The sequence below is a fragment of the Mchenga conophoros genome, linkage group LG14, assembly GCF_057382185.1.
Source record: "Mchenga conophoros isolate Kocher_MC1m ecotype Shallow Benthic linkage group LG14, M_conophoros_male_GT1.1, whole genome shotgun sequence".
NCBI lineage: Eukaryota > Metazoa > Chordata > Actinopteri > Cichliformes > Cichlidae > Mchenga > Mchenga conophoros.
In genome coordinates, this window is record NC_140539.1 from 22822462 (window position 1) to 22834837 (window position 12376).

Genomic DNA, 12376 nt, shown 5'->3' on the forward strand with positions numbered 1-12376 from the left:
ACGCACTCACATAAGCTCAGCGATTCTCTGCGCGATCAACCTCTCACATGTTTAAGCTGCGGGAGATTTCACTTGTCATGTTTGCATAGTAAGCTAACAATTAATAAGACAATGTCAGAGGAATTGGTGCACAAATTATCATCACTCACAGATCAGTGCTGTCGCTCTCTATACACAGTTCGCGCGATTGCAAAGTGAAAGCAAACAAGCGCAAATTCAAACGCGATTTCAATATGTCACATATTGACAGTGGCTCACCGATGCCAATGACATAATTACCCAGCTACATTTCCAAAAGAATGCAAAAGCATTGACATATATTTTTCCTACAATAGCCCGACGGGCAGGGAAGAGATAGATTTTGGTAGCCCGACTGAAAAAATCGCTAGCTCCCGGATGTCGGGCTAGCAATATTGCGAGCCTTGTATCTGATTGAGGAATCACTCATCTTTGGAAAAGAGAGTTTATTACAGAGAAATGTCTCTTTCCAAAATAAAAGCTATACTATCCGCTTCTTCTGGGCTATATTCTCAGCAGCATAAGGAGAATCATGTGCTAACAGCTGTCTAAATGACTCGGCTAAAGTTAGTAGCATGCTTGCTTGTTTTTTTTCTGCTTCCACTTGTCTTTGCACTAGGATGATGTCGGCGTAAATGTGCAGTCATATTCGTTGTGTTCCCACTAGTGCTTTCAGGTTAATCTCGTTGAAATGACCTTAAAGCCACAACACGGCAAATCTCCGTTAACGAGCTACCGCCGATCGCCCCGTGCATGGGGCTAGACGGCCAACACGTTAACGAGCTAACTGCGCTAACACACTAGTTCCCACCCATGTAATTGAGCATTGCGTGGCACATCCAACATACTGTTTTACTTTAGTCCATGACTCGCTTACCTTCAGGGTCATACGTCACATGAAAACCAAAATAATTCCAAACGCCAGATCTGAATGAGGGTGGGGGAGGTCCATGTTGCAAGGAGAGCTTAACTTCTGTCTCGCTAGCTTTCCCTGCTCCTTCTGACGATGCTGTCTGTGTTGAGCGCTCAGTGAATCTGCATTCGACTACTCCGCCTAGGCTGCACTGTCGAGCCTAGGCGGAGTAGTCGAACGCAGATTCACTGAGCGCTCGACACAGAAAGCATCGTCAGAAGGAAAGTTGATAAAATAAATTACAAATGTTGTATTGTTCGATACATATGCGTACCGAACTGAAAGCACTGTATCGAACGGTTCAATATCGATACGAATATCGTTGCACCCCTAATATATATATATATATACCGTATTTTCACGACCATAAGGCGCACTTAAAAGTCTTAGATTTTCTTCAAAAAGTACGGCGCGCCCTATAGCACAGTGCGCCCTGTGTGTTGTAATGAGGACGTAGTAGAGAACACCATGAGAACGCTAAAGGGTGAAGTGTGGCCGAGTTGGAGGAAAGACTCGAGCGGTGGATCATCGAGCAAAGAACGAGCGGGAGAAGCGTTTCGACGGTCACCATTCGGCTAAAAGCAGTTTCACTTTTTATGAAACGGTGCCATTTTTCCATCCGGACCAGGACTACGGTAGCGCAGCAACTACCAGCGGATTATAAGGAAAAGCTGGCCATCTTCCGCTCCTACTGCAGCAAACACATCCAGCCCAGCCACATCACTAACATGGACGAGGTCCCGCTCACTTTTGACATCCCAGTGAGTCACACTGTGGAGAAGGGGACCAGCACGGTAGCGATACGCACAACGGGGTATGAAAAGTCTTCTTTTACTGTTGTGCTTGGCACAAAGAGTGGAAGGCAGCGCCGGGCGAGTTACGCCACAATTTGCGAATGGATTGTAGATGCTTGGGCTAACATGTCTGCTGGCACTGTTGTTCGAGCTTTCGCAAAAGCCGGCATCATTTCCGAGGAGCCGCACGGCACGGAAAGTGACTCTGACAGTGAAGAAAGTGAACTTGGCATGTTTGATGGAGATTTAGCGCAGCTGTTCAATTCAGACACAGAGGATGAGGACTTCGATGGGTTTGATTGATGATAAAAATGTGAGTACCAAACTTTGTTTTGCTCCTGCTTATTTTTAAATACGCACACTTGTATGCTTGTGTGTTGTTGATGATGACGATTACTGATAATAAAAATGTGAGTACCGAACTCAGGTTTGCTCCCGCTTTATTTTTAAATACACATACGGTACTTGTATGCGCCCTATGATCCAGTGCGCCTTATGTGTGTGTTAAATACAGTAATGGCACACATAACTGAGACTGCGCCTTTTAGTACAGTGCGTCTTATGGTCGTGAAAATACGGTGTATATATATATATGTATATATATATATATATATAATCTCCCAACTTACTGTGCATGCTTCAGTCACCTCTTGCATGGGAACAGGTAAAAGTGATGGAGTGTTATGTAAAACTACACACAAAAAAACCCACAATGTCAATAAATGTCAAAGTACAAAAAGCATTTTAACTAAGGCAACAACCAAATATTTTACATTGTACAAATAGAATTATGAGCTCATTTACCAGTTATGAAGGTGCTGCTGCTACTGCACCCTGGGTGCTGGTCTAAGGAAGAGTTTCCCCCAGGGATGCCCTCAACAATGGGTCTGGTGGCATTCAACCCTAGGGCCAGCTCCTCTGCCGGGGTGTGACGAGGGGGTGCAGGACCACCACCTGTCTTTTTTTGCTCTGCCCTTTTCTTGGTTGCTGTTATAAACAAACAAACAGATTATTTCAGGGTCTCTTTTCAAGAGACTAAAAGCAATATAAGTGATAAATATTACCATTCTGTAGAATATTCTTATATTGCACTTTTACTTGTTCCCATGTTCTAGTGGGTCCTGTTGTGGCTCTAATGCGAAGGAGGATATAATGTAATATAATATAATATGATATAATATAATATAATATAATAAATTACTTACAAGTTTAATTTGTCAGCAACTTTCTGCCAGCCCTCTCTCCTTGCTTTTGCAGCCTTTGCAGCGTTCCCTTGCGTTTTAATTAAACTCTGAAACTCCTGAAATCAAGAGTTCTTGCTCTGCTGCCGAAAAATACCGAGCGCGCTCCTTCGACATTTTCGCCGACCAATCAAAGGGTTGCCGATCAATGTTTCTACTATCGATGCGTAGCCCCTTTTAAGCCACCCAGTGATCTCACATTACTTCATCCAGCTGTACTAATCGTCAACAACAGGTGTGTTCGGAGAACTGGAATAGCGAGCTCAAAGTTGGCGCGATGATTTGATCTTGGATGTAGTATGCGAGGTACGAAGAACGGACCCCAGGGCAAGGAAGGTTACAGGTATCAGCCAGTGTTCTCAGGACTAGCCAGTAAAATGGTAAATGGCCTTTATTTATATAGCACTTTACTAGTCCCTGAGGACCCCAAAGCGCTTTACACATCCAGTCATCCACACACTGGTGATGGCAAGCTACACTGTAGCCACAGCTGCCCTGGGGCGCACTGACAGAGGCGAGGCTGCCGGACACTGGCGCCACTGGGCCCTCTGACCACCACCAGTAGGCAACAGGTCAAGTGTCTTGCCCAAGGACACAACGACTGAGGCTGTCCAAGCCGGGGCTCGAACCGGCAACCTTCCGATTACAAGGCGAACTTGGGCCACGATCGCCACAATCTGTTTCTGAAGCCAGACAAGATGCTTGTGTTATGGAACTTGTTTTGTCTGACTCCTGAATTGATGAAGTCAACACCATCACGGTTTAAGAACTATCAGCCAAATGCCATCATGCGAGATGAAAGTGCCAGGGAGCCAAATTCTCATTTATCTGGGACTGCAATTTAAAACATCTACTGACCCACACCAGGGTCAAGGCAATGTTGTTCTCAGCAAGTATCAGGTTAGACACCATGTTTTGAAGGCCTTTGGTAATTGTGTTATGTTTGAATTTTGAAGCCGAATATTACAGATCACCATGGCATTATGACTTTAGTTTAGCTAATTGATTCGTTTGATCTAGCGTCATAGATAAAATATATATAGCAATAGCAATGGACTGGAACAAAATCTCTAGTGTTTCCAAACAATACTGCTTCAGGGAAACATGTATAAAATGAAAATGTTGAAAAGGACCTTTTTAAACGGCGGGAGTTTCCGACTCACCTTGTTTTATTTATTGGTATCCAGCTGCCCCTGTGTCTGTGTCGGTCATTTTGTTGGTCTGTTGCCAGCAGCTCATGACAAGCTGATTTAGATAACTTTCCCGGTTATTTCATTCAGTTTACTCGTGTTTGAATTTTCTTCAGTTTGTTGGAGAGTCATTCCTACTATTCGGTGCCATTTCAGTGTGATCACTCTTCATCAAAAAATACAAAATTTTGAATTATTTTAACATTTCATCTAAAAGAGGGATTTTCAACCTATAAGAAAAATGTATTGGTCCAGCTAAGGATATTATATTATAATATTTTTTAAAATCAAAGTCTTTACCCATGACGTGCCAAATGTCCACCCTGTTACAGGACATTCAATTTTCTATTAATAACTGTTTTGAATACACAGTTATAGTAATATTTACATTTTCTAAAAGCTACAATGTCCCTTTTTAAAATCTGCAAGGAAATTTCATGTTACAGTGCATAGCAATAACAGGGGTGACGGTAACAGGGGGGAGATTTTATGCTAAACTTAGCCATTACTACTAGTATGATGAACAACAAGCTAGTACATGGTGACCACTAAGAACCATTTTTAACATGTTTATTAGCCATATTATAAAAATTACAAAAAAAAAATTGTTTCCACTATTAATAAGCGTAACAGGTTGGACGTGTTATGCTTTGCCACATTACAAAATCTTGCTAAAACATTGAAAAAAGGGTTGATTAAAGAGTGGTACTTACTCGTCTTCTTCTTGAAAGTTTTCCCTCCAAAATATGTTACATCCGGGAGTGTCATGTGACTAAAAGAATAATCAGGTGATGTGTTCTATGGAATTCTTATCAGAGTAACAGGGGTGACAGTTGATTCAGGGACACAACATTTTTTAAAGATTTTAAGTATTAAACATGCATTAATAATAAAAAAGAACATTTGATGAGGAACATTAGAAATAAGCCAATCCAGAAATGATGAAAAATCTAGATTTTTATTTTTATTTTTAAGTTAATATTTGTAACTGAAGTCGAGCAAGCATGACTGGGGACATAGTACTTTAGTGACTTGTGCTAAAATAAAAGTAATTTACTTTTAATGTATTTATCCTGTGTATATATCAATGTGTTCTATGGTAGAGGGGGGTTAAACATACAAGAAAATGGTTTAGAAATAAGCATTAGACAAGTTTTACACTAAATATACCATATTATGTCATTAGGACTCAAATGGCACCGAATAGTAAGAATGACCCTGGAGCATTCAGTGTCCGAGGAGCTTCGAAAGTTCTTACTGCATCATTGTGAATTCAGAAAAAAAACATATACTCGATGAAAATCACACAGTTTAATGAATGAATGAATTTGTTGTTTCATGAATGCAAATATAAACGTTGGGGAAAACGAAAAAGCTGCTCTGTACTTTGCTGAGTTAACGTCAACACGAGAAACGCATACGCATATCAATACGCAACGAATAACGCCCGCAGCCACATGTTCCCAAACATAAAGTAGTCCCATGTAGGAACGTAAGTTCGTTGGTGCAGTGCTCCTTTTGAACACAAGGGGGAGGCAGAGCAACATTATTGGAGCGGTTAACCTGAGCTCCGTACTTCGTCATCGGAGGCTTCACGGGAAAAACAAACAAACAACGAATTTAACTAGTTGTATCAGTCCTTTTGGTGCTGTCGGTGAGAACAGAGTTACTGGTTGTCAACATGTTGTGTTAGATAGGTTTTTGCAACTTGCACCGTACCGTGGTCTCTGAAAAAAACAGTTTAAATTTTTTTTATTATATTTTTTTCAGTCTTGCTAACTTTAATCATTAAAAATATCGGCCCTGTTGTGTAATATCTACACTTTAACGCCAGGTGTCGGTGGTGGACTATGCGTTCCCACATATAGTAAATTCTACTGTAAACGCTGGTCCATTCTTCCTTGGTCGTGACTAGACTGCCGATGAGTAGCTGACATTTCAGAGCTCCTCGTGAGATACATGATGTAGGCTACATCGTATAGTAGCCTGGAAACAAATTTGATTTAGCAGCGGTTGCTCTGAAGCTGCTCATACATCATTTCACTTTTAATATCTTTTGAAATTTTTAAAAGATGGGTCCTAGACTAAACGTTTAAGAGAGTGAAATCAAATTGTGGCACCGTCATCAAGTTGAAAAATTGCGCAATAAAAAAATACAGAGAAATTTGTGTTGGGCCTTCAAAATAAAAGCATTCCTCTGATTCAATGAGCCATTTTACTCTGCTGTGTAAGCGGTGTTTTAATTTGGACGTCACAGCCAGAAGTGGCGTATCAGATTCCGACTACCGTGGCGTCACTCTAGTGAGAAGGTTCCGTGCACTTCACGCTTTTACGTGTGTGAACCGACCGTGTGTGAAGTGCGCGCGCGTGTCTGCGTGTGTGTGTGAGAGAGAGTGTGTGTGTAAACACATCTCTGTAGGCTCATGTAGTGAGGGCTGGGAGCTGACTGCAGCAGAGACTTCCAGGCTGAAATTGCGCTCGGTGACCGCTCAGATGAGGAGATGGCAGCCGAATCGACCCGGAGATTCACCAAGAACCTGCTGAAACCGGGGAGCGCGGCGGAGATACGGCAGACGGCGTGCAACGCAGTCAGACACTGCGCAGTGACGGTGAGTACACCCTTGTGGATTGTAAGAAGAAAAATTATATATGTGTATAAAACCACCTGTCGGCCTTTACCTCTCCGTGACGACACCCCCAAACCCTTACATCGGAACCTGGACGCGATGCGGTCTCATCTGTAGCCCGGCAGCCTCGGTCAGACACGCCGCACCACTACACCGCAGCTGTAGCAGACCTGGCATTGACATTCATGTTGCATCTTTCTTTGCAGTGGGTGAGCACATGCAGCTCAGAGCAGTGCCGTTCAGCTTCTGTCTATCGATCCTGCAGTGGGGACAATTCAATGCGTTTAAACGGTTACATCTCGGATAGGTGAGGGATTTGCCGCAATTTATCTCCAGGGCTCATTGGGTGATAATCTGGCTATAAAGTCGCAGAGTCTGTAGTGCTCCCCTGGGGGGTGTTGGAGTTTATTTCCAGTGAGGCTGGGTAGGTGAATGAAATGCAAGAAATAGATCCTTGGTGGTCGCATAGTGGCATGGCACAGGCAGCGTTTTACATCTGCCCAGCGGTGCATAGACACAGAGGAAGATGGAGGAGCAGAAAAAAGAGGGATGGTGGGGGATAAGAAGACTAAACTGACTGTTGGTTTGATTTACGTCTAATTTATACTATCAGTTTTTCCTTTTTAACATCGTAAAATTGAAAAGATGATCCAGTGGGTGTGTCACGCCATAATAATGAAAGGCTGCGATTGACAGATAACAGCGGGAGGAGGGGTAATCCAGGGTGGTGGTGGTGGTGGGGTGCGCACAGGCAAAACAGCAGAAATGGGTTTGTGTGTTTGCAAATGTCCCTTTGATCAATTTGGACAAATCCTCTACCTTCGGTACGCGCGTAAATGCGTGCCCGTTCTGTGGGGATTAGCATAAAGAAAGGTCACTCCACTCGAGTCTTTTTGCAGCTACTCCACATCCTCTTCAGTCTGGTGTTAGTGTGTCAGTGGGACACTGGCAGAGCACAGCATAGCAGGGTGAAAATTGATTGGAATAAAGAGGGAAAATGTAATATTTCACGGCCCATGACAGGATTAAAATGATGTGGCAGACTCACCATGAATGAAACCTTTTCTTTCTTTCTTTTCTTTTTTACTGAAAAATACATTTGCTTCTCTGTGATGTTGTTTTTCAGCAAAGAGACCTGCTTGGTGTCTGCTATCTCCCCACTATCACCCTCATATATATTATTAAAGACAAAAATCAGTTAGACTCAGCATTTTTCTACTCACAGATCTAGAAGAATATAGCAGCTTTTTAAAGATCCAGTGGTTACAGAGTGCACACAGCCTCTGTAGGCCTTTCTCACATTTTGTCTTGTTGAGACTCTTGAACAAAACGTTAATGTTATTAAGATTACCTCTGTTTTGCTTGCTATGTCATGTGAAAATGTCATAGGGAATGTCACAGGAAAAATGTCTAGTGAAAAGGTTAAGACATGGAGCATGTTGATGTTCAGGTTAATTTGTGTATGCATTAAAGCAAAACCTACTGACACCATGTTAAACAAAGACTATTTTAAATTTAATTGACTGTTTTTATGTATGCAAATGCTTTGGCTGCAGATTCGAGTTGTACAGCACGAATGCTTTATGGGTTTTAGTAGATTCAAGACATGCTGGATTGGGAAGACAATATGAATAAAATGTGCCTTCTAATGGTTACTTTGACTTGTGTTAATGTAGTATATATCTTTCTAAAAAACCTAAGTAATTAGATTGCAGTAGTGCAACATTTTGATCTTAAAGTTATATTCCTGCAACACCACTCACTAATACATCTAGACATATTAATGTGGATATCACCTGTAAATGGTGTAAGCCGCTGCTGTTCTCACATATGAGAAGTTTACCAGAACACCCAACTACAGTGTTCACAAAAAATTGTGTGAGTTGTTATTTACCTGAAGTGAGAAGCGAAATGGAAACTGTGAGTAATATTGTGATCATGAGCAAGTGGGAAAAAAATTACAGCTCTTTTTTTTTTTTTACTTTGTCACCTTCTTGTGCAACTGACTGATTTATCACAATTCTTTCCTGCGTTATGAAAAATAAATGTTCATGATGACCAAAAACATGTAAAATAACTTCAATAACTTCTATCTGTGTATAGAAACGGGGTTCAGAAATATGAAGAAAAGAAGAAGAAGAGCATGAATGTGCGTAATACAGATGTTTTAGATACAAATCTTTAGTTGGCGTGTAAATATTCATGGGCGTTATGTGGGTTTTTTTAATGCACGTCCCTCGATGGTGAAAGAAACCAGGTCAGCAGAATCAGACCCTCCGGCATAACATTTAATGAAGCGTAAACCTCTTCCTCGCTGCTCTTGCTGACCCGGTCTCGCTTTTCTTTTCTCGTTCAGCTAGTGTCACCCTCCCTGCCTAACCTGACCTCACATCACCCCCTTCACTGTTTCTTCCATATTTGACTTGCTTCCAGGGCTGTTTTCCTGTTTGTTTCTGATTGACCTACTGCTCTAGATCAGTTTTTGAAGTCTGTGTGCGTGCATTTTTAGGTGTGTCGCGTACACGGTTACTGGTAAATCCCCTTGGTGAACGCTGCATTTTGTTCTGAAGAACTGCTCTGTGAAAGCAATCACTACTCTATGATTACTTCAGTGTTTCTCAGAGTGGTTTGCCCACCCATTTGTACATGCAGGGAAAATGGAAAGGTTGATAGATACAAGAAGGAAGAATGTAATAGTGGTTACAATTTGTTAAAAAAACAACAACCCCAGAAACCATGGGATCTTCGGTTACATATTTCCTGGGCTCTGTCTGCCAGTGAACTGCTGTACACCAAATAAAACATAAAGAAAAAATAGTATAGCCAACATATGTTTAATATATAAGATAATGAAGCTAATTTGTCCTGAAAACCTTTTAACAAAATATACATAAAAATCTACAGCTGCTGATTTTTGGTAGCTAAGTGAGAGTGTTTATGATGGCTCTAAGTAAAAAGTGAGCAGCATGGTAGTGTAGACACAAGTGTCATTCTTGTTGTGACTCTGGCTGCTTGCTGGGATGAACCACATGTCATACCATGCCTCCAGGATGCCAGCTACACTAACCACACAGCCAGAGATCGGTGCCAACATGCCCACCCTGGCATCTCACTGCAGCTACAGTGTTTGCTCAGTAGGAAAAGGTTCCTTATCCTCAGTCACCTTTACTTTTTCGGACATACGTATGCTCACAAGATTAATGGTATCCGGTATTTGGTGTAATATCACCAGGTTCCTGTCCTTGCCTGCTCTTGGCACTCTTGATGGCCTTATGGTACCACTAGCTTCAGGCATGGTCACATATTGGCTATTTTTGGTGCTCAGTTTGAATCTCTGGGCAGCTCCTGAGAATTTTCAACGTTATTACTAACCAGCATCTGTTTGTGCAGTCATAGTCAAAGAATATCATAAGCTACCGAATGTGTACGATCATTACAAGGTTTCCAGATGTACTGAAGCTTTTTAAATGCAGAAGACTGTATAACCTTGCATTGCTGCATGCTACATGTTATTTTATGAATAAAGTAGACCACCATTTCCCTTCTATTGACTATTTCAAGCAATCTCTTAAAGACTGACCGTTTGTTCTATTTGATTGGGTTTGTCTTCTTCTTCTTCTTTTGGCCACTTCTTTAGGGTGTTGCACCACTGGATCATCTGCCTCCATCATACCCTTACGCCATCCAGCTCCATGTTCTATACCCTTTGCCCAATATATCCACTATCCCTCCTCTGCACATGTCCAAACCATCTCAGCTTTGCATCTCTCTAACACTCTCTCCAAGCCTCTCGGCCTGAGCCGTCACTCTGATAAAATCATTTCTAATCTGATTGGACATGGCTGGCAACCGCTAATCAGTTTTATTATTAATTAATCATCTCTTTGTTTTTCATGCGGTAAATTTTTCAATAACAGAATTGTTCAAGCTCGAGATCACATCTTAATAGGACTTGGCTTGTTTGAAATGGCTTAATGGTCCAAAACACAAAAAATTTAAATTACTAGGATTTACAAGGATTTTGAATATAATTCATAACAAAACAAAAGCCAAGTCAAAACAATCTGTTGCTACTTTTGACAAAAAAAAGGAATCGATGGATGGATGGGTTATTGTTAATTTCATAGAAGTAGATAATTACATTGGTTGTATTGTCACCACTATACAGGCACTCTGGACTGTCTTGGAGTCACCTAAAGATCTGAAAAACAAAAGTCATTCAAATGAGATCCAAATATTTTTTTAGGCATTTAAACTGCTTTTTTTACTGCTTCTATTAAATGCCCGAAACAAATTCCTCGTCAGACTCGCGACATAGTCTCAGGCCTTGGGTAAAATTCCCATGCTTTTTCTTCCTATAGTTTTGTGACCCTGAATTTTTAATTATTTTGAAATGTTAGGAACATTGTCCATATTTCTTCGACCTCCCATTCAAGTCTTTTTTTTCTTTCTTCATTCCCTCTTTCTTCAGTTATCAAACTCCTCTTACTGTAAATTAGTTTTTGTAATAATCTCTATAGACATTATCCTTTTTTATCTACCTTCTGTGCTAGGCTCATGTTCTGCATGCGTGTTCATGTTTTATCTCGGGCTAAAACGTGTCAGACAGCGTGGCATGCTCATTTGTTTGTGAGGCAGAATTCTGAGAAGATGTTTCCCAATAACATGTTGCAAGCGTATATCGTGGTTGGGGGGGACATGCTGTCAGTTTGCCTCCATTTTTTTCTTCATGACACATCATGCCAACCGCCTGCAGTGCATTGTGTGTGAGTCGCGACCTGCCTGTTTATTAGCATACATGTGTTGCAGCTATCAGTGTGGTACTTGTGGGTGTTCTGAGCAACCAGGCTGCCATTTAGGCTGAATAAAAGTTGTGCATATATATATATATATATATATATATATATATAGTAAAGGTGTTTAACTGCTTTATATCTGATGCGGGCATGGTTTTTAATCTTGACCACAGTATGGTACGCTGCTTGTTGCCCGTGTTGCACTTAATAATTTCTGGCAGCTTATAAATTTGACTCATGTCTCACGTCAAAGTCAAATGTTGCAGAGGAAAGGAACTGGCTACAAAACCAGTAATTACCCTCCCATCTCTATACTTTTTGTTACAGAGAAAAGTCAATTAGCAAGGAATTCTAACAGGAAGTGCTCCTTATCACTCGCACAGCTCAATTTTTTTCTTCTTTCTAGCATATCTTACTTCATCTCATCTATCACGCTTTTCTTCCCACGCCCTCTCGTCTACATCTACAAGCTGCCACATTTATTAATTTATGTTGCTGCTCGCTACATTCAGGACCAATTCTTTTAATTGTTTCTATAACTGCCTCCTCTGAGCACCCACTTTGTTTTTTTATTACCTTTTTTTTTTCTTATTTTGGAAAAGTTTGAAGATGCACTACATGTATAATGTGAAGGAGATCTATCACGTCTCTTATTACAGCTGGACAGGGAAAGGTATTACAAGAACACGGGTGGAATTAAGCCCATAATTGGCTAAGAAATCATCAGTCATTTTAGAGAGCCAGACCGTGACGAGAACAGAAAATGAGGGAGGATGGGTAGGAAGAGAACAGGATCT

At 41.2% G+C, this 12376-nt stretch overlaps 1 protein-coding gene across 1 annotated transcript in view; it reads left to right on the forward strand.

Moving 5' to 3' along the window:
* Nucleotides 1–6438: 6438 nt before the first annotated feature.
* The window catches only part of dock10 (dedicator of cytokinesis 10), a 67115-nt gene continuing 61177 nt past the window's right edge, over nucleotides 6439–12376 (forward strand). The window contains exon 1 of the mRNA XM_085243428.1: nucleotides 6439–6765. Within this exon, the coding sequence (XP_085099554.1) occupies nucleotides 6658–6765 (108 nt within the window). The 5' untranslated portion in view covers nucleotides 6439–6657. The remainder of the gene's footprint in view (nucleotides 6766–12376) is intronic.